We start from the raw sequence: 22,043 nt of genomic DNA on the forward strand, positions 1-22,043 counted from the left end.
TCCTATGATAGCATCACCTGGTCCACATTTCTCCACATTGGACATCAGGAAAATCATCCAAGAATCCTTCCACCGTAACATCAAAATCACAATGGCTAATTGATTCTTTGTAGCGTCTCTGATTACTTTCCTATTTTCACATTCTTCCTGCCCATTCTCAAAGTAGTTTTCCACAAGAGGGCTGTAATAACTTTCTAATTACTTGCCCTGCATCTACCTACCATCTCTCTCCCCCCATATATACACACACACACACACTTGTTGTTGGGTATTTTTTTGTTTGTTTTGTTTTTTTATTTTGCTTATTGACTTAAGATCAAACTCCTTCCCTGGCAAATAAGGATGCTCCAATTTCATATCTAAATCTCATTTTCTAGGTAAGTGGAATGATTCATTTCTCCTTGACTGTATCTGTACACTCTGGTCTCAGTACCTTTGCTAATTTTCTGTTTTCTCTGGCTCCTTCTCCTAGTCTTACCTTTCAAAATACTACCTTACCTTCTAAGAACCATCCTTCTTCATAACATTTTTCCCAGTTATACCTTCCAAAGTATTCATCTGTCTTTAGAATTCCCATGGTCCCTCCTTACCTTTGTTCTAGATTTTTACCATACTTTTTCTTATCCCCATTGTTGGAGTTTATTATGCTACATAAAGGAGGGTGATTCTATCTCCCTCATCTTCAAATTATTCATAGTGTCTTGCGCATAAAAATATTTGATATTGACAGACTGCCAAGCACTGAATGACCCTTTAGAAAATAAACATGTCAATTCTGAGTACCTGGAGAGCATCAGATTCAGCACAGAAGATCTCATCCTCAAAGTATTACCTGAACTGGTCCATGAGGAAGTGAAGAAATCCCTTTATTTCCTCCATCTGAGTGAAGCTGGGAAGGTGTCCTCCAAGAGCTCGGCAGAACCTCTCAGCTTCCTCCCAGTTCCTTTTTCTTACGATTCTTTCTATATTAAACAGCTTAACAAAACACAATGTTAATCTCTTTTCTGGCATGATCATAAAATAGTCATAATTTCCAAGTCTATTACGTATAAAAAGTGTAGGTTTTTAATTAAGTTTTTGAATTTTAATTCAAATAGAATTAACACACAGTGTTCTACTAGTTTCAGGTGAACAATACAGTGAGTAAGCAGTTCAGTACATCACTCAGTGCTTATCGCAAATGCACTCCTTAATCTCCATCACCTATTTCACCCACTGTGCCCCTACCACCTCCCCTCTGGTAACCATCAGTTTGTTCTCTATAGTTAAAAGTCTGGTTTTGGGTTGTCTCTTTTTTTTCCCCTTGTTCATTTATTTTGTTTCTTTGATTCAAATGTGTAGGCTTCTGAAATGGATTCTTATAGGTGTGAAAATAACAGGAAAATGTTCTTATTTTTACCTGTCAGTCAGAGAAGGACAATCATTATATGGTTTCACACATACAGGGAATATAAGAAATAGTGAAAGGGATTATAGGGGAAAGGAGAGAAAATGAGTGGGAAAAATTAGAGGGTGACAAACCAAGAGACTCCTCACTCTGGGAAATGAACAACGGATACTGGAAGGGGAGGCAGGTGGGGGGATGGGGTGACTGGGTGATGGGCACTGAGCGGGGGCACTTGACAGGATGAGCACGGGGTGTCATACTATATGCATATGGCAAATCAAACTTCAATTAAAAATATATATATAAATTAAAAAAAACATATACTGGGATACAACCAAGACCTGCTGGAAGTGTCAACTAAAGGCCAGCTACTGCTGTCAGATGGATGACCTTCCTTAGTCAGGATGGGAAACTGCTCCAACAAGACACCACATTCTCCTGCATTCCTAGGACCAGTAGGTAAGGCTATAAAGGATACATATGAATACTTTGGGAGTAGACTTCTGCAGAGAAATATGCTAAAAACATAATTATGAACATAGCACAATGAAACCTATACAAGTACAGGCCTGTTTTCTGATGAGGATGAATGAAATGGCAGATTGCCCTGCTAACATGAATAGAAGGTACAAAGCAAAACTTGCCATCTTTGGTTTGTGATGACTAATTTTTTTTCAAAAAAGGAACAGAAGGAGATTGAATTAATCTTCAGTTCCCTGTGATACAATTTTACGTTTTTGCCATGACCTCCTGGTGGGTAAAGTGTACTTCCCTATACCTATATTTGGGCTCAGGCCATGTGACTTGCTGCAATCAATGGCATGTTGTGGAGGTAAAGTGAATAGAGACCTGAAATGTGCTTAAATGGTTAGGCTTGCCTCTTAGGCTTTAACAATTGACTGTAAGAACAAGCCCCTAAAAACTATTGCCCCTTCAGCCTGAGACCCAGATCAAGGTAGCACATCCCAACTCATAGCCTGGAGCCCAGCACAGCTGACCCACTGTTGAAAGCAGAGCTCACCATTCAAGCCTGAACTAAAACAATCCCTATTTGACCCAGAGATCTGTGGACATGAGACTAAATGTTTGTTGTTATAGTCACTGAATTTTACGATACTACGTAATGGTTTCTTTTTGGGAACAGCTGACTGATACAGGCCCTAAAATGATTTTTTTAAATTATAAGAAGTGATAGAATTCTCCATTGGACAAGGATTAGAAGGATATGAGAATCATAAGCAAAGTGTCAGCATGGCATGTAGCTTACTTAATGTCTCAGGGCAAAAGAACACTAGGAAAGAGCCAGTTCTGGCTGTAGGCCTGCTTTTTTGGGTAGGACATGAATTCAGATGGAGATAAGCTCTCTCATGACAAAGGCATGAGTGATGCTCCCAAACACCTTGGTAGGTTACATATGTGCCTGAGGAGGAGCATAATTTCTACTACAAGTATGTGGACTAGGATAGTAGAAAGATAACCTCATTAAGGAATTGAATGAGAATGTTACTTTACCTTATAACAAGAAAGACCTGAGGGGAAACTATACCAGCCTTCAGGACAAGGGTCTTCAGGCTTGGGGACTACTTCTTCAGGCTCAACGGGCCCACTTATTTTCTTGCAAATTGAAAGTGCTCTGAACTTCCTGCAGTCTTTCACCTCCCACTTTCCAAGAGAATTTCCAGTAGCCATAGCCACACATCCACCTCGGGAAGCTGGGGTTGAATCAGAAAGTTTAATTAAACATTACATTTGAACATTAAAGTCCAAACATTTTTCTAGTGTCCTTATCCTTTATTTGGGCCAAGGTCTGGAGAAAGGATATAAAAGATAATGGTAGAAAGGAATGTGTTATAATAATGATGATGATAATGACAATGATGGTAATAAAGATCAGTGTTTATTACTCCCCTGGTACTATTCTAACAGGATTAAATGAATCAGTCCTTACAACAAACCTCTGGAGTGGATTCTATTGCCATATCAAGGTACAGTGAGGATTAGTGACTTGTTCAAGGTCACATGTTAGTAAGTGGTTGATCCAGAACTAGAATCTAGGTGGTCTGCATATGGAGGTGCACCCTAAATCACTAAGCTGCTCAGCATACCCTAAGGGATTCATACTAGCTTAATGAATTTGAAAAGTTTTTCAGCAATTTAGTAACCCTCGAAACAAGACTCTTTCAGATTCAGATCCAAAGGAATAGGGGGTACAATATTGAAGGAGATATATGGTAACATACATTTGTTTTCCGTCTATTTTATGGCAGCCAGAATTTATTTATTCACAACATTAAGAGATTGTTTGTATTATCAGATCCATTTCTCAGATGAAGAATAAGTGACTTGCGACAGCAATAGCTAATGAGTAGTGGAGTCAACACTTGAACCCAGATTTGTCTGACAAAGTGCCATGCTCCTTTTTATATTATACCACGCTGCTTGAAGTGGGTAGAAGACAAGAAGAACATAAGTTGGAAAATAATGACGACTTCTATTTCACCAAACAAACATTGTCTCATGTCTCATACCTGGACAGCAATTAGAACAAGGGACTGGGAGAAAAAATGCTGTGTTGTCCTCGATGGGTGTCCTATTTTTCCCCTGTTCTGCCCCCTACCCAAGTCTTGTCCATGATGGACCAAGCTGGCTGAAGTTGGGAGTAATTATAGTAAAGAGAGATTAATAGTAGTCTTTCTGGCTATAGGACTGAAAGAATAGCCATTGTGGCTATTTCCTGAGCTCTTCTCCAACCACTGAAGGTTATCTATGAAGAATATGACATTGACTGTAAGAAATCTGAATGTCTATAAAAGAAATCCCATGTTTTATATATTAGAACATTATAATCTAAAGTGAGATTTCACCAAGATAAGCACCTGTATCCTCCATCTTCTATAAGTAAAAAGATGACCTTGTTATCAATACCATTTACATTTATGGTGGTGACCATCTATTTCAAATTTTGTGGGCATTCTCTATTTCAAGTATTGTGTTTCATTATACACTCATATGTTCCAGTAACTGGGTTTTAAAAAGTGGTCTTTGTGATCACATCGTACAAAAACAAGAAAATATAAATAATCCAAAGAAACAAAAATTGAATGCTTTATAGCTCCAGTCTTATAGAAAACCAAAATCCTCTATAAAGCACTGGATTAGGAATCAGGGATCTGAATTTTAGCAATCCAATAACCAGGTAACATTTGTTAAGTAAATCACCTTCTGAGACTCTATCTTCTCAACTCTGAAATCAGAAGGGATATCTGAGGTCCTTTCTGGTTCAAAATGGTTCTGATTCTATGGCTAAATATGGTCAATACTTTGAGCTGGTTAAAGAAGGATGAACTAACTTTCAGAATGAATAATACCTACAATATTGCCTCCTTAATTCTCATCCATTCGGAATAATAGAAATAAACACATTCGATTTTGGAGAAATTTGGAGAAAGAAGAAGCAAAGAGATGAAAATGTAAAGCACTTCAAAATGAAGCTTCTAGATTCTGTTTGAGACTTACATAGAAAAGATTTAAAAAAAAAACTTGCACTGATGGTTCTAGCTTTGTGCCATTATAGGTGGTTTCTGAGAACTGAGTTTTTTAGCTCCCTTTTTGGGGTTATTCCTAAGGATTTAATAAGGAAGACATAGTCACTGCTTCTATCTATGGTTCCATTGATAGACTCTCATCCTGAAGATTATAATTTTCCTCACATTTCAAAGCTAAGTGAAGACAACATCTGGAAGGTATACTGCATTTCACAAATCATCATATTCCACTACTTTCAAGACTAAGGCACTCACCTGGCTCAAGAAAATTCCAGTTGGAAAAAGTTACAGCTTGCTTTACTCCACCAACACCTGTCCAACTATACTCTCCATGTGAATCCATATCTCTCAGGCCAGTCCAGAAGTATTTTCCTGGAGATTTAGTATACTTTTTAATCATATCATTCAGGTATTCTTGCTCAAATCTGCAAAACAAGGGTTAAGTTAGTAGGTGTTTTAACAATGATGGAATACTATATAAATTGAAGATGTACCTTTTTTCTTAGAAAGCTTATTTAGCAAAACTAACCCAGATTTAAAAGTTCACCAGCACATGTTTACTAATGGTCATACCTGCTAGTTATAGTCAGGTTGCAGTTGGTTCCAAAAGGGACCTCATCTTTGTAAATCTTGTAACAGGTTTCTCCATGTCTTTTCCAGCCCTAAATCAGAGGAGATACATCAATTAATGTCTCTCCTCTAACAAGAAAGATTCTGTTACACTGGTAACATTTCACACTTAGAGAAATTAAGGACATAGCCAGTAAATCCATACAGATGATGAAGGTGGGATACAACTTCATAGATAACTCCTACAGGACTGTGAGCCTGTGTCAGATGGAAGGTGTGTCTTATTTCTCTTTACCTCCAAGGCCTAGCTTCTCATAAGACTATAATATTGTTGGTTGAACTATTTTTGAACAGGAAAAAAATAATTGGAGGAAGTAAAGGTATCAGCATTAAGGATTACAACACATACTTTTTTAATAAAAATCATGAATAGGTAACTTTTTCCTATAAAATTTTTTCTTATTGTAAGAATGCCAATATGTTATGATTCACTGCCCTCTGATTTGCTCTAACATAAGTGAACAGAAGGTATAGTCATTTCTTCTACTTTCCAGGTCTGAATTGTTTCAGTCTCAACTACCACCTTCAATCAAGAAGGTGTAACGCTGCTTAGGAAAACTTATACAGGGATTTTACATACCTCATCTGGAGGACACATCTTATCAGATGTTGTATCGTTCATTTTTTCTCCCTTTTTCTTGCATACATATTTAAGTTTCTCTTCACATGACTGGACTTTCCACTGACCTAGCTTTTTAAAAATAGAAAAAAAAATTTCCCACAGAGAAATTATTTGCCATATATTTAGAGTTGAACTCTAACTTATTTTAAATCAAGATGGTTTCTTCTCACAAAACTGTGAGCAAGGGGCAGGGCAAGGAAGAAGAAGAAGGAAAAAGAAAATGACTATAAATGAAAGACTACATCTGGGGACATACTCCTAGAAAATGCCACCCAGTAGGCCTGCAAGGTTGTGGCTCACAGTTTGTTATTTCAACACCACTTCCAGATCATAGTGGAAATGATTCTATTTTCTTGTTAGAGTAACAGTAAAACCATCAAGGACTTTTAGTACAGAAGTTGAAGAAAGAAGAACTCAGCCTACACACAGTCACCAGTGTTCTAGTCTTCTTTCATATGACATGGCCTAAGTTTGCCCTTTGGCTAAAAACTTTTGGATATGTCAACCAACCATGCTGTCTTAGTCTCTTTATATATATCTCTTATATATATATATATATATATATATATATAAACACCTACTAACTTATATATATAAAATATATATATTTTATATAAATATAAAATATAAATTAAATAAATATAAATAAATATATATAATATAAAATATAAATTTAAAAATATAAATATATATATTTATATATATATAAAAATCATGGTAGTTAGAACAGCTACTCTCCCAAAATCAATTCCAAAATCAAAAGTTCCTTCCACTCTACTTCAGCCTAGACTTCAAAATAATCCCTTTCAAATATGCTACTAGCATTAATTTTGCTTAAGTCACCCTGCTTTCTTCAAATTAAATTTCAAAAGGTAAATTCTGATAAGGGTCAGTTTTGAACACTGGAATGCTATCTAGGTATGCTATCAGTTTATTCTTGCCTATGGGATCTCTATCTTTGACACTCTACCAAAGACATCTTAAATATCTTTTTAAATAGAGCACGAAATGTGACACCCTTCTAAATTTATCTTTGACACCTTTCTAAATACCTCTTTAATCTTGAAACACTCCTAAATACACATATCATTTATTACTTCCATTTACCTCTCTCTAGAAGTTTGGGTGACACAAGCCTCCAGGAGTCCCCAGGAAAGCAGTACAAACAAAATATAGAGATGCACATGTCTTTTCTCTCAAATAGAGCCTATTTTGGACTCTTAAGTAAAGCATGTTTAATAAATAAGTATTCTACAGAAGAAAGATGTTTTCTGAAAAAACATTAGACCTAATTTTTAATTAATTTATTTACTAAGTAGTCTCTATCCTCAATGTGGGGCTTGAACTCACAAACTGGAGATCACGAGTCACATGCTCCCCTGACTGAGCCAGCCAGCTGCCCTTAGACCTTTTTTTTTTTTTTTTGAGACCTTATTTTTAAATAAAAATAGTTTTTCACTTCTCAAAGTAATATAAAAATTTAAACATGAATTAAGAAGATGGGATTTTTCCCTTAAGTTGTGGCTGTATGTTAAATATCATATTGACGGTCCAGAGAGAAAGCAGCTTATTAGAATCAATCTGGCATAAAAATTGAGTTCTAACAGGATTTCCTTTTATGTGTTTCAGACCAGACCAGATACTCTCAGACAGGAAGTGGATTGCTCATTTAGTCATTGTGTTATTTACCTATTTTTTTTCCAGTAGCTTCTGGAAAGACAATCTATAGGGCTCTTACCTTTTATTTTCTTTTCCAGCCCAAACACAAATATCTCAACCAAAGTCATCTTACTATTATTATTTGGTATACAATAAGAATATAAATAAGCCACAGGAGGTTTCCTACCTTTCCTAAATAGGAAACGCAGTTGGGAGTCTTATTGTAGGGAACATTTGGCTCATTCTTATTCCAATATGTTAGAGTAACTTCTGTACCATCAGACCACTGAAATAAAGTTGGTACATTTTTGTTCTTAAGACCTATCCATATTTCTTCTTTGGCATCTAAAAGAAAAATATTTTATTTGCTTTTACTCAATTACATACCTCATTATGTACATTGTTACTGATTTTTACATTCTGATAATGGGGTTTTAGGAGTCTCAGTGGTATTTGTAATTAATCTATGAAAACATTGCTCATTTAGGCAGTCCAGAGGTTGAGTGCTTTTCAGAGTACGTATATAGGCAGAGTACATAGTGGAACAACCATGCTATGATCTATAGGTTAAGTGTTCCCTATCTAGTTTAGATAAACCTTGCTTTATGGGGTAGACAGGTTTCCTCTGCTCTTTCTGCCACTTCACTTTTACGAAAGACATATGTACCTGTTTTCACTAAGTGAAAGAAATCTGAAGAGGATTTAGCTTTTATTAAATGGTGTTTACTTCTTAGTTTTATGCCATTTTGGTTTATGAAAGATTTCATAAGAACAATCTACTTTTGGATAGCAGGGGAAACCTATAATGAAATTCTACAAATCGAGTCAGAATGGGATTGACGTCCATCCCTACCCTTGGATGATGCTGCTGCCTTCCCAGGGGAAACAATTAACACCATGCTGACATAGAAGAGGTGTTTATTATTAGTTATTACTATTAGTGAATCCTAGGAGGAGGATATAATACTGCCTGTCTAGCTTATTTTTGTTCTTCAGTCTTTAGCTTTTAAATAATTATAAAAGTGAAATAATCATGAAATTATCATCACTTAAGCATCTGGAGCAAATTAAATAGCATTTAGCTTATGAGAGGAGGGAAATTATTCAATCACTGGCTATACTGTCAAATTGGTAGCTCTAGCTACATATGCCTATTTGTAAAATAACAAAAATTAAATAAAAGTAAAAATCAGTTCCACAAGCTCACAAGCCACAAATGGCTGGTGGCAGCTATACTGGACAGCACAGATTATAGAACAGCTCCATCATCACAGAAAATTCTATTGGATAGTACTGATCTGTAAGGATCAAATTGTAGGCTTTCATTCCCACTAAGAGTCTAAAAATAGGGGTACCTTAGAATGTTTTAAACCTCTCAAATAGGAAAATTTAAAAACTTACCCCCATTATGGAGTTTTGTGACAACCACCTCCACATCTGCTAAAGAATGAATGCTGATGAGATCGCTGCTTAAGGCTTTGCATTTTGTTTGTGCCTTATCCCAGGAATCACTTTCATTTACCAGCAGATAGCAAAACCCATTATTTGACAGCCAGCCTGCATCACAGTGTGTATCTGAATATGTCCAAACATCTGCAAGAAAAGCAGCTATTTATATTCCAGTAAAGATACATCTATTTTGAATCAAAAACATTCCAAATTCTTCCTTCTTAAATCATCAGGATTCTGGAAAACTAGGGAATGTGATGTCAAAGGGCATAAGGACATGACTTTATGTGGTGCCTCACATTCTACATGGCATTATCACAAGAGTGATGGGATACAGATAATGATATAACTGCAATGTGATACAAATGTGCTACATGATTGGGCTCCAACTATTTGAGGAGGGAATTCCCTTAGTCCCAATAGATAGAAGAATGGTGTGGGGTAAGTCAGTCACTGACATATCTCTTCCTTGGTATGGGATTTGTTAGGTTTCCCTCTAGTCTCTGACTTTGAGAGGTTATGAAGTCCAGATTCATGTATGGTCATGTATGTCAGATTAGCAAGAGGAGGGGCACCTGGGTGGCTCAGTGGTTGACTATCTGCTATTGGCTCAGGTCATGATTCCGGGGTCCCGCATCAGGTTCCTCGCAGGGAGCCTGCTTCTTCTTCTTCTGCCTATGTCTCTGCCTCTCTCTCTTTCTGTCTCTCATGAATAAATTAAAAAATCTTAAAAAAAAAGATTGGTAAGGGGATGTGCATTCATGCCTACTGTTGGACAAAGGATAAAGATTTAAGGAATAGAGTAAAACATTTATAAACTCCACATGAAAGGGAGGACAATGATAAAGGGAAAGGGTACAAGACCTCTCTGGATCTCTTCTTTCCTTTCCTTTACTAGATTCACATCCTCATGTAATTAGTGATTCTTTGTTTAGATCATGTTAAAACTCACTCAAATGATGGTCAAGAAATATTGGAGAAAAAGACTGAGGTATACAACCATATAAAATACTTTTAACCTTCTTAATAGAATTAGAAATTAAGTCAATTACTCAGACCTCATGGATTCATAACTGTTTGGAATGTCCATTTAATGAAGATACAGCAACTTAAAAATATAAACAGTTTGCCCTTTACTTAAAGATAAAATTCAGGTCCAGTTAGCTTCTCACATTTGCAAGATAACTCAATTAATTTTAAGTTTCTGAAATAGAACATGCTATTATTATAATTATTATTATATTTTATGATTATGATAAAGGAACAGAGGAAAAAATACCCATAATTGAACTTAGAACAAACATTTTACTATTCTAGTCTTTGTCTCTATGAAAACATATTTTTACAAGATTAAAATGATAAGTAGGCATATCATTTTGTTCTGCTCTTGTATTTTCCTGCTGGCACAGTTATTTTAATAAATGCATATTATTCAATCATGTGGAAACATCATGATTTATTTAATAATTGCTACTATAGGATATTTATTTGATCTATCATCAGTCACCTGGTTTATTTTCATCTGTGCTGTCTTTTCTATTATGCTTTTGTGTGTGAACTAATTTGGTTTGAATCAACTTGGAAGATGAATGTTAATTTTCCCCTAGTATTTTAATAAAACATCTGACAATCTTTATTTTTTAGTCTTAAAAAATAGCTTTATGCTCCTATATGGACAAGAAATTTTATCTCCTTCCCCCAACATTCTTTAAACAAGACATTTTAAAACCTTTTTTCCTCCCAGGTTTGAGTATTAGCTTCTCTTGTTCAGAAGGATTTTTTAAAAATTTTTATTTATCTATGATAGTCACACAGAGAGAGAGAAAGAGAGAGGGGCAGAGACACAGGCAGAGGGAGAAGCAGGCTCCATGTACCGGGAGCCCGACGTGGGATTCAATCCCGGGTCCCCAGGATCGTGCCCTGGGCCAAAGGCAGGCGCCAAACCGCTGTGCCACCCAGGGATCCCTGTTCAAAAGGATTTAATCAAATACCAGGTATGTGCTGGGCCTTGTGCAAGACAGTAAGGGCACTCCTCTTATTCTTTCAAAGGCTTCTGAAGTTTCTCTGTACTTCAGAAACTTCAACTGTTCTGTGTTTCTCTTACCCCTGAAATCCCTTGAAACCCCTCCTCCTTGTACACATTTTGTCCTTCTGCACCTCTGCTTTTCTACCTGATTTATCAACACAACAACCTAAAAAATCAGCCTGGCAAAGAAGGACAGAACAGGGATGGGCATCATGGGGCAGGAGCTGGAAATCCCAGGAGAGTTCCACCGTCTACCGTTTTTGATTTCTCATAGAGGCAAGTTATACATAAGATGTGAATGTGCATCAGCATCTCCAGGAAAGCTTCTTAAAACACAGATTGTTGGGGCCCACAGAGTTTTTGATTCGGTAAATCTGAGGTGGGTCCTAAGGATTTGCATTTCAAACAGGTACAGGATGACACTGATACTGTATTGGTCTAGAAACCACAAGCTGAGAACCACTGCTCTAATGAAAAAAGAGTCCACCTCTGTGAATAGAAACATATTTCTTACCTAGAATACCTCTGCCTTCTTATGGGGATATACCAAACCAAAGCTTTATGCATATATAGTTGATAATACCCAACCACAGGGTCTAAACAAAGTAATTTTTGGCATTGGTAGTATCAGGTGAAGGAAAGGTGGAAATAGATGTCTGAAATGGATTTTATTGGACTTCACAAAACTATAATTTTAAGACCTATTTGCACAATGAAATGAGAAAGATACCTGTTAACTCCACCGTGTTATTTAAGGGTTTCTTGCAGACATAGGGCAATTGAACTTCACAGGAAAAACTCTGCCATAAACCAGACATGGCATCCATTCTTGCACAGCTTGATCCACCTATGATCATTGGTGCACTCGGCATATCTTAAACGGTAGAAAATTAAAAAAATTAAAAAGAGAAGGTTAGGGCCAAGTGGTGGTTAGAAAAAATAATTTGTATTTCTAATTTTCTGATTATATTGGAACTCAAAATAGTTAAAACCTTCTACTAAATTGAGATGTAGATGCCTCAATAAACATTCATGTTCTTAAATATGTCTTCCTTCTAAAATACAGGATACAGGGTGAAACACTCTGATACACTATAGGTAATTTAAAAAACAAAACCAAAAACCAAAACAAATCTCTGCCCCCAATCAACTTCCATATCATATCCTGCAGATAGTAGCTCTTAATCTGCTACTCTATACAATAAATACTAATTTATGATTCTGTAATGCTCTTTAAGACCTTGAATTAAAAGTTAAATTATCTTTGAAGATTTTATTAACTGAATAGAGAATTAATTCCTTAATTCAATGAAATTTCATTACATTACCTATTGGTATTTTATTGTACTTAACCCATTTTTCTTATATGTATACAGAACACTTTTTAAAAAAATACTGAATCTAGTGTTAACATTTAGAGTCTATATTTGTTAGAAGCCTAAGATTTTATTTTTTAAAAAGGTACCTAAACTTCTTTTGGGGAGAAAAATCTTTTGGCTAAGTAAGGTTTTGTTGGTTTTATTAACTATAAAGTTTTCTTTAAGATATTTATTTATGTCATAAAATAGAACCATTATGTTGTCAGGACTTGAGCAGTATTGTAAGAGTATATTTCTGTATGAAGTTGAGTTGCAGATGAGACAACACAGTTAGTCACAGACATGTCATGTTATGGGGCTTATTCTGCTGTTACCTAAAAATGTACGGTTGCCATAAAGGTTAGACACAAATGCTCAGTTATCCATGGTATGGTTCAACGTGGCTGTAATGGTATCACAATAAAGAAGGAATTAGGGGGAAAAATTCTTCTGAGAGGTAATCATAATAACATTTGTCAAGATTTGAAAATTTTATAAGCTGTCAGTGAATAGGTTGCTTTTGTTCATTTACTTTTTTGAAGCTTTTGCTCTGTGCATAGTAGATGGAAGACAGGGAAGTTACCTGGGTCCCAGTTGAGAAAGTTTAATGGCTTCTGGTCTGACCATTCCCAGCCTCTAGTAGAGTACAGCTGATTTAGGCCAATCCAGAAAATCCTTGGAATGCCTTCTTTTTCTGTAAGGATCACATAATTTTAACAAGTGACAAAATTGCCTAAATTATTATCTAAGTCAGATTTAAGTTTCTATTGACAGCGAAAATCTCAAGGTCTTGATTATAAGGCAAGAATTCCGTAGGAGGCTATCTGTCCACCAAAGCCAGCTAAAGGCTAGTAAGTTAATTCATTTCTGCTTTTCCATTAGCCTGTCCCTTTCTTCTAAGGTAAGAACAGAATCTTCTCAAAATAGCTGTTTCACTTCTCAAAATAGCTGTTTCACTATTTTTAACCCTCTTGTACTGATACAGAAGAAAACAGTTTCTATTGTATATCTAGATTTTGAAGAACTGACTGTATTCCAGACTGACAGTTTAAGTTCATTAATCACATATCATTTAACTGGTACTAAGGATATAAAAAACAAAAGACAAAGTCCCTGTCCCCATGAGGACTTCAATTTATGGACAGAACCAGATGTAGACCCCTCAAAAGGTAAAGTGTTACTCATACTGCTTCAGAAATATGTATTGGAACTGTTTGGTAGGCAATGGAATATACAACCCTAGAGTCCAAAGGAGATATTTAGGTTGGAGCCACAGAACAAGAGATACACGCAGAGACTACAGTGGAGATGTATCACTCAAATTCATTACTTGACTATCAGAAGCCATCAGCGAGAAAGAGACAAAGATAGAGAAGCAGAGATAATTTAAATAGTGAGGCTAGGGCAGCCCCGGTGGCGCAGCGGTTTAGCGCTGTCTGCAGCCCAGGGCGTGATCCTGGAAACCCTGGATCGAGTCCCACGTCAGGCTCTCTGCGTGGAGCCTGCTTCTCCCTCTGCCTGTGTCTCTGCTTCTCTCTCTCTGTGTCTCTATGAATAAATAAAATCTTTAAAAAAAATAAAAATAAATAGTGAGGCTAGTTGCAGATATGCCAGTCAATATACATATGTGCACAAGCAATGGATGCAATCATGCTTATATGTGTCCACGTATATTGGTAAACTGAAAAGATTGTAAGGATTTTCACACCAGTACCAAGATAGTCAACAAAATTATTCAAAAACCTGGTAAGACTTTATCAACATCATGAAAAAAGAACCTGAAGATGTTGAAGGCCATATAAAAGAGATAGAACACCTGATGAAATGATCTACGGAAGATAAGGATGATGCTAACAATAGGAAGAGCTGACAGGTTGGAATATATTTGTTGAAATATTCTCAGCATTTAAACACTTAGTAACAGCTTCTTAGTTCCTCTGGGAATTATGTAGATACATTATTAAATTATATACATAATCTCTCTATATATAAAATATAATCATATTTATAATGATAATATTTATAAAATATTCATGTTTAAGATAACTTTTATGTAAACTATAAAATATAATTTATAAAATTTTAAAATAATTAAATTTATATTGATATAATTATCTTTTATATAATTTGTGTGTACCTTATATACATAAAAATGGTTCTTGAAATTTGGATATTTTCTACATGTAAATCACACAAAAATATCTGATATATGTATAATTTGCATATAGAAAACTATATCCAGACTTCTAAGGGCTTTTTGAGGGTAGTTTTGACTATATTCAATTTTTGCCTTACTGCAGACTTTAGAACATAAATGCCTAAAACAGAACTGACACCAAGGGAGTGGAAAAGCTCCCCTGTATAGAGCAGAAATAGCAACAGCAAAGATGAAAGGGGCCAAGAGCAATAACCCAGACATCAATATTAAAGGGATGGGCAGGGGTTTGTGAAAGAGGGTGGTAGGAGCAGAGGCCTAATTACCACTCCACTGAGGAACAGATATGAAGTTAGGGGAGTGAATTGCAAAGATACACTGTATCTGCATCTGAATCTATATCTACATCTGTATCTATATATCCACATCTATATCTACATCTATCTATCTATATTTTAATGGTAGAAGTTTAAATAACTTTATGGCCTGTTGGGAAAGAGTCAGCAGAGTGAGGAGAGTCAATGAAAATTTAAGAGAGGGAAGAAACAGCTCGTGTGGATGCAAAGAGCTTTGGAGAGGGAGTTAACCTTGAGCAAACTGGAGGGATGACAGATACAGATAAATTTCTAAGTATGAGGAAGGAAATCTAAGGGTTTGCTTCACTTTTCTCAAGGAAATAGATGGTAAGGATACTCTATAAGGAAGTAAAAGGTGGGTATTTGGGTAGATGGCTTGGGAGAATGCTGAAGGGAACTGTGGATTCATTTTTTTCTTTTTTTTTTAATATTTTATTTATTTATGACAGATACAGAGAGAGAGAGAGAGGCAGAGACACAGGCAGAGGGAGAATCAGGCTCCATGCACCGGGAGCCCGATGTGGGATTCGATCCCGGGTCTCCAGGATCATGCCCTGGGCCAAAGGCAGGCACCAAACCGCTGCACCACCCAGGGATCCCGATTCATCTTTTTCTATCACTTGGTTAGCATAAGCACTGGCATACAAATTGAAGATTTAATCTAATGTAAATTTCTCATTCATAAAAGCAGTTGATTCCCCAGCCTTCCTAAAGAAGTTCTGGAAACTATGACATAAATATGGTACTTCAGACTCAATCATACAGGACACTCAGAATTCCCTTTATTAATTTTTAACTGGGGTACTATGGAAGACCAATCCTTCTAGCCCATCCAAACTCAATACTTTCCCTTCCATGAAGACTTTTCAGATATCCCCGGCAGGACATCTGAATAATCCCATCACTTACCTGCACATGGTAAGGACACATTTATAAAGAAACAAAATGAACTTTGGAATCTGTTAGGTTCCTAATTTGCTTCATTACACTGTCCTATTCGTGAGCCATACTGATGACTTATTCTTCAGTAGAATCATAGGATTTCAAAATTGTGACCGTGTTGGAAAACAGGAATGTTCTTTATGTGTTTTATGCCAGGTGAATGTGAGTGTGAAATGGATTCTAAAAATTCAGGTTGTCAAATATGAAAGGCAGACATTTCATTTATGGCTTGGACAATCTGAAGCTAGACTTTTTTCCTACATACAATCCAAGCAAGAAGATGACGAATTTGAGACTTAGCTTACCTCCATCTTTGCCATCAAGAAACAGATGACTGCTAGCATAAATCCTCATACCTAATCAAATCAAATAGGTGAGTTCACTGAAGTAGAATTGTCACTGTCCCTAAAACCTGTTCAGACTTGACCCTCTATTTCTATTCCTCTCTCCACAAGGGACACTACAGGCCTGATCATGGTAATGCACCTGGAATAAGCCAGAGAAGAACTTCTAATGCATTTGAAAGGCAACACCAGCAAGGACCCTGACTTAGAAGTGTCCTAGCCTTGGAGAACCTGTCAGAGGCCACTCAAAGTGAATAACACTTCAGGGTGGAGGAAAATGAGGAAAATGCAAATGTGCTATTCCTGCTCTGGGTACTACTGGGTCCTGTTTTGTAGCTCTGGGATGAGTATGTGGTTAGAGGTTCTCTAGGAAGGCCAGAGCCATGGGAAATCTAACTTCCAAACAAAATCTAGTGAGTGTAAGGAAACCAAATCATCCACTCCAGAAGCCCCTGTATTAGTAAAACAAAACTAAGTATAGGGCAGGCAGAAAACAAACAAACAAACAAACAAACAAACAAACAAACAAACTTCTTTTAGATTACATGGGACTTATTTTCAAGGGACTGTTTCTGCCTTTTTTCTGGCAGTAGATTCTCTAGTCCCATCCAACCACTAGCTATCAGATCAGAAGTCATTTGAGAATACATTCTCCATTATGCTCTGAATATGTACAGCTCTTATTTCCCCAAGTAGATGAAGCATCTAGATCACAAAATCACTGTCTGATTCACTTTTGTTGGCCTCACTCCCCTAGCCCAATGTTTACCCATGGCAATTTTCAGTAAAAAGAGAAACTTCAATAAATTTTCAATATTGGATACTCTGAGATTCAGATGTTAAAAATACAGCTTGGGTGGGGGGATCTCTGGGTGGCTCAGCAGTTTGGCACCTGCCTTTGGCCCAGGGCGTGATCCTGGAGTCCCAGGATCGAGTCCCACGTCAGGCTCCCAGCATGGAGCCTGCTTCTCCCTCCTCCTGTGTCTCTGGCTCTCTCTCTCTCTGTCTGTCTATAATAAATAAATAAATCTTTTTAAAAAAAATACAGCTTGGGTCTTGGGAAACTAGCAATTATAATTAGGTTAAAATAATTACAATACACTTAAACAGCATTCATAGTGAAAGAGGAGGTTGGAAGATTAGAAAGGGTGTATCTCTAAAATTATTGATATACATAAAATGGGAGTATCTGGCCTGGAGCACAGGAGGACCACTTAGTGTATTATCTCACTTTTATGAGTTATTAAAGAGAAATGATGCATAAAGGAATCATGCAACATTCATTCTTCCCAATGCATCATTAGTTGTTATGATTTTGATAGTCACACCTTTGTCCTTCACTGAGAACATTAGTTTTCAAATGTCAATATTCCAGGAGTCTTAAATTTATTGGCACTTTTTACTTTCAACAATATTCTTTGTAAAGTTCAGTGAGGTCTGGAAAAGAATTCCATTGAACCACTAGTCCATCAGGGTCTGATTATTCAAGGACCAAACAACATAGGAAAAGGGTAAAGCTGTAAGTAAGAAAGGAGGGCTGAACAAAGCATTAGCTAAAAAGCATGACAAAAGTCTACTAGACTATTAATGATGAAAAGAAAAAAATACGTAAGAAAAGCAAATAGTATAGTAAAAAAAAGTAAGAGCTATAGAGTCATATATGTTGATATTTGAATCCCAATTCTGGTACTTCTCAGCCATGTGATCTTGGGTATGTTATTTCTAAATGCCAATTTCCTTATCTGTAAATGGGAATAAAAATACTTGTCTTATGAGGTTGGATGATGATTTTTTTAAAGATTTTATTTATTTATTCCTGAGAGACACATAGAGAAGCAGAGACACAGATAGAGGGAGAAGCAGATTCCTCACAGGGAGCCTGATGTGGGACTTGATCCCTGGACCAGGATCACGCCTTGAGCCAAAGGCAGACATGTTCAAACGCTGAGCCACCCAGGCGTCCCTGGTTGGATGATGATTAAATAATGTAATTTTCTGGAGATATTAGGGTTTTACTCATAGTTTGAATTTAGCAAATATTTATACTTATTATAAAACAGTGTGATAGAATTTCTCTGAATTATATCTAGGAATAGGTGTTTGTTTCATATGTAGCAATAATGCTTAGAGTTTTGTGCAAAAGGGAAAAACTCATGAGACCCAACTCTTCCTGCAAAAAACTTACTAGTCTTGTAAAAGGTAAATGCAGATAGATGAATGATGGATACAACTTTATTTCTTTTTTTTTTAAAAAGATTTATCTATTTAGGATAGAGAGAGAGAGAGAAAGAGAGAGAGAGAGCCAGAGACACAGGAGGAGGGAGAAGCAGGCTCCATGCCAGGAGCCCGACTCAGGACTTGATCCCGGAACTCCAGGATCAAGCCCTGGGCCAAAGGCAGGCGTCAAACCGCTGAGCCACCCAGGGATCCCCTACCACTTTATTTCAAGTCAGATTGATTGTGTTCAAATTTTGGCTCTGCTAATTACTTGTAGGTGACCTTGAGCAAATTACACTTCCTCTCTGATCCTCACATTCCTCATCTGCAAAGTGAGTATAATAATAGAAATACCTATACCTCATAGCATTGTTATATGATATTAAATAAGATAATGTATGAAAAGCATTTAGTACTCAGTTTCAGTCTGAAACATCATTACTGTCATATAATTTATTTTTTCATTCAAATTATCAGAGACTCAGTAACTTGGGTTTCTTGATTTCTTAAAAGATTATTTTATTTCAAAGATTTTATTTATTTATTTGAGAGAGAGAGAGGGAGAGAAAGAGAGCACAGGCCAGGGGGAGAGGGAGAGAAAGAAGCAGATTCTGCACTGAACAGGGAGCCCAATGTGGGGCTCCATCCCAGGACCCTAGGATCATGACCTGAGCTGAATGCAGATGCTTATCCAACTGAGCCACCCAACACCCCAAGATTTAATTATTATTATTATTATTTTTTTTTAGAGAGAGAGAAAGCAAGGGCGGGGAAGGAGCAGAGAGAGAAGGAGAGAAGCAGACTCCCCACAGAGTGGAGTTCCATGCAGGGCTCTCTATCCCATGACCCTGAGATTATGACCTGAGATAAAATCAAGAGTCCCCATAACTCAGCAATTCCTAACTCTAGAGAAATTCTCATACATGTCTGCCCCATGAGGCACAAATGAGGATGTTCCCTGCAGAGGTGTTTGTAATAGGAAAAACTGAAAACAACCTGTTTCTCAATAGGGCATGGATAAATTGTGGTTTATTCATACAATGTAATACTTTACAGCAGCAGTTGACAATGGATAAACCTATAAATGGGCAAATAAGTATTTATATCATTTAATATATATATATTTAATATATCATTTAAAAACAGAATAGTATAATGAAAACATAATGGTATATATATAGTAAATATATATATAAAAATTTATATAGTATATATTATATATATAAATATATATATATAAAGTATATATAGTATATAGTATATAGTATATATATAAAGTATATATATAGTATATAGTATATAGTATATATATAAAGTATATATATAGTATATATAGTATATATTATTATATAAATATATATAAATATAAAGTATATATAGTATATATTATATATATACTATATACTATATATATATATATATATATATATATATATATATAGTAAAAGTACTCAAAGAATGGTTATTTTGAGAGATGGACATGGGGCTTTTACTCTGTTAACATTTTATTTCTTTAACATAAGGGAAAAAGGGAAGGAGGGAGGGAATCGATCCATGTAAAGCAATATAATGAAAATGAAATGTCTAGTGTATAGAGTGTGTAAGTCAGGGTAGTGGTTACACAAGTCTCTTTCAGGTTACTTTCTATTTTTTGTGTATATATATATATATGTTTTCATAATTAAAAATTTAAGAATTCCCACAAACAAAACAAAATCCTATTCACTCTATGTGTCCATTCATTAAATCCACTTTAAGATTTCTTAGACATTGCCTTGCCTTTGAGGATGACACTCCTCTACTCAACACAAGGACCTGTCACTGATGCCATCTAGTGTGACTTGGCCATCTTCTTCACCTTCCTCTCTACTTTTCAAAGTCTAATGTTCACCTTAAAAAAAATCTTGTCACTTAGGCTTAGAGTAGCAGTTTAATTTGCTACCTGCCGCCATTTTCTGAACATTAACCTCTTTTCAGTCTCCAACATGAAATGCATTTTCAAAGGATAGAATAGGATTATATGTATACATTTCTGCCTATGGGCTTCAGTGTTGACAATTAAGAGAAGACAGAAAAATATATACAGAAAACAACACACCTGGATATGAAAATAGAGGTAGACAGACGCCATCTTTACAATCCCAGCAATTTGCTCTACCACATGCAAACCTACCTTTAAGATAAGTTAATTCAGCAGCATTGCTGATGCTCAGTAAGTCAGCTCCTTGATTCTGACATGAAATGTAAGCTTCCTTCCAAGAAAGAGTGGCTTGAGTATTAAATTGGTAGCAACTTCCAATCTGCTCATTCTTTTCCCAATTATCTTCACAGCCATTTTCTGTTGATAAAAAGATATGTTAGGGATCATAAAGTAAGGGAATAGTGTTTTATATTACTAAGAATGCTTACCAATACTGCAATTCAATTTCCATACTCTAAGGATACACTAAAATTGAAGCTTATTGTTTGGCTAGACCATATTTTGACTCTTTGGTTACACAAAGAAATTGAAGTCATGGGAAACAAATGACTTTGGCTGATTAAAGCTTCCATTTTCCTATCCTCTACTCTCCTTTTATTCCCTGTCAATTACAATGCCATATTTTAGCCCATGCTGGTCTTCTACCTAAATGTAGGAGTCTTTGAATGTGCTCACATTGTCAAATTCCTGGGCTGATGGAAAACAAAATCACTTGAAAATGGTGGCAGACTGCAGAGGGGTTTGCCTACAGCCTGCAGTGAAACACTGTGTGTATGTACATGTGTGTGTGCAGACATGCTGCTTAAATCCCCAAGATTTAGAATCTAAGTGACTCCCTTACTTTAAAAACTCAGTCTAAACATCTTCTTAATGTTTTAACAGATTATTTAATATATGACCCAAATTAATATTATATAATATTGTAGATGTATATGTAGATATGTGTGCATATGTATACAGACATACATGTTCATTGTATAATGTGCTTATTTTCTTTAACAAATATCTAAAAAGCATGTATAGTTTCAGACAGACTTTTCAAATTATTTCTTAGATGAGTTATACAGGTCTTGACACAAGTGGTTTAAAAATACTCTCTAGAAAAAGAAATGCAATATAGACAATGTCAAGGGTGCCCAAGGCTCCACTCAGGGAGTTTTCCAAAGGGCTTCCCATAACCAGTCTTCTATCACATGCTAGACTTATGGTCTTTCAAGCTGGAAGGGTCCTCTGAGATCATCTTGTCTAATGCTCTCATTTCACAGATGGAAACAAAGATCTAGCAGTGTTTGTGACAGAGCTATAATCAGAACACTAGTCTAAATCTGGTCTTGTTGATCTTCTGAACAGCACACACTGCTTCTTCAGACAC

At 36.1% G+C, this 22,043-nt stretch overlaps 1 protein-coding gene across 2 annotated transcripts in view; it reads right to left on the reverse strand.

The window, feature by feature from the left end:
• Nucleotides 1–22,043, reverse strand: part of LY75 (lymphocyte antigen 75) — a 124,430-nt gene that overhangs the window by 87,930 nt on the left and 14,457 nt on the right. For both annotated transcript variants that reach the window (XM_025471109.3, XM_025471108.3), the window contains exons 4-13: nucleotides 20,864–21,028; nucleotides 13,260–13,370; nucleotides 12,049–12,192; nucleotides 9,245–9,436; nucleotides 8,031–8,188; nucleotides 6,143–6,253; nucleotides 5,506–5,594; nucleotides 5,188–5,357; nucleotides 2,900–3,099; nucleotides 833–975 (exon numbers count right to left, since the gene is read on the reverse strand). In XM_025471109.3, coding sequence (XP_025326894.2) covers nucleotides 833–975; nucleotides 2,900–3,099; nucleotides 5,188–5,357; nucleotides 5,506–5,594; nucleotides 6,143–6,253; nucleotides 8,031–8,188; nucleotides 9,245–9,436; nucleotides 12,049–12,192; nucleotides 13,260–13,370; nucleotides 20,864–21,028 — 1,483 coding nt within the window. The remainder of the gene's footprint in view (nucleotides 1–832; nucleotides 976–2,899; nucleotides 3,100–5,187; nucleotides 5,358–5,505; nucleotides 5,595–6,142; nucleotides 6,254–8,030; nucleotides 8,189–9,244; nucleotides 9,437–12,048; nucleotides 12,193–13,259; nucleotides 13,371–20,863; nucleotides 21,029–22,043) is intronic.

This window comes from Canis lupus, chromosome 36 (genome assembly GCF_003254725.2).
Source record: "Canis lupus dingo isolate Sandy chromosome 36, ASM325472v2, whole genome shotgun sequence".
Classification (NCBI taxonomy): domain Eukaryota; kingdom Metazoa; phylum Chordata; class Mammalia; order Carnivora; family Canidae; genus Canis; species Canis lupus.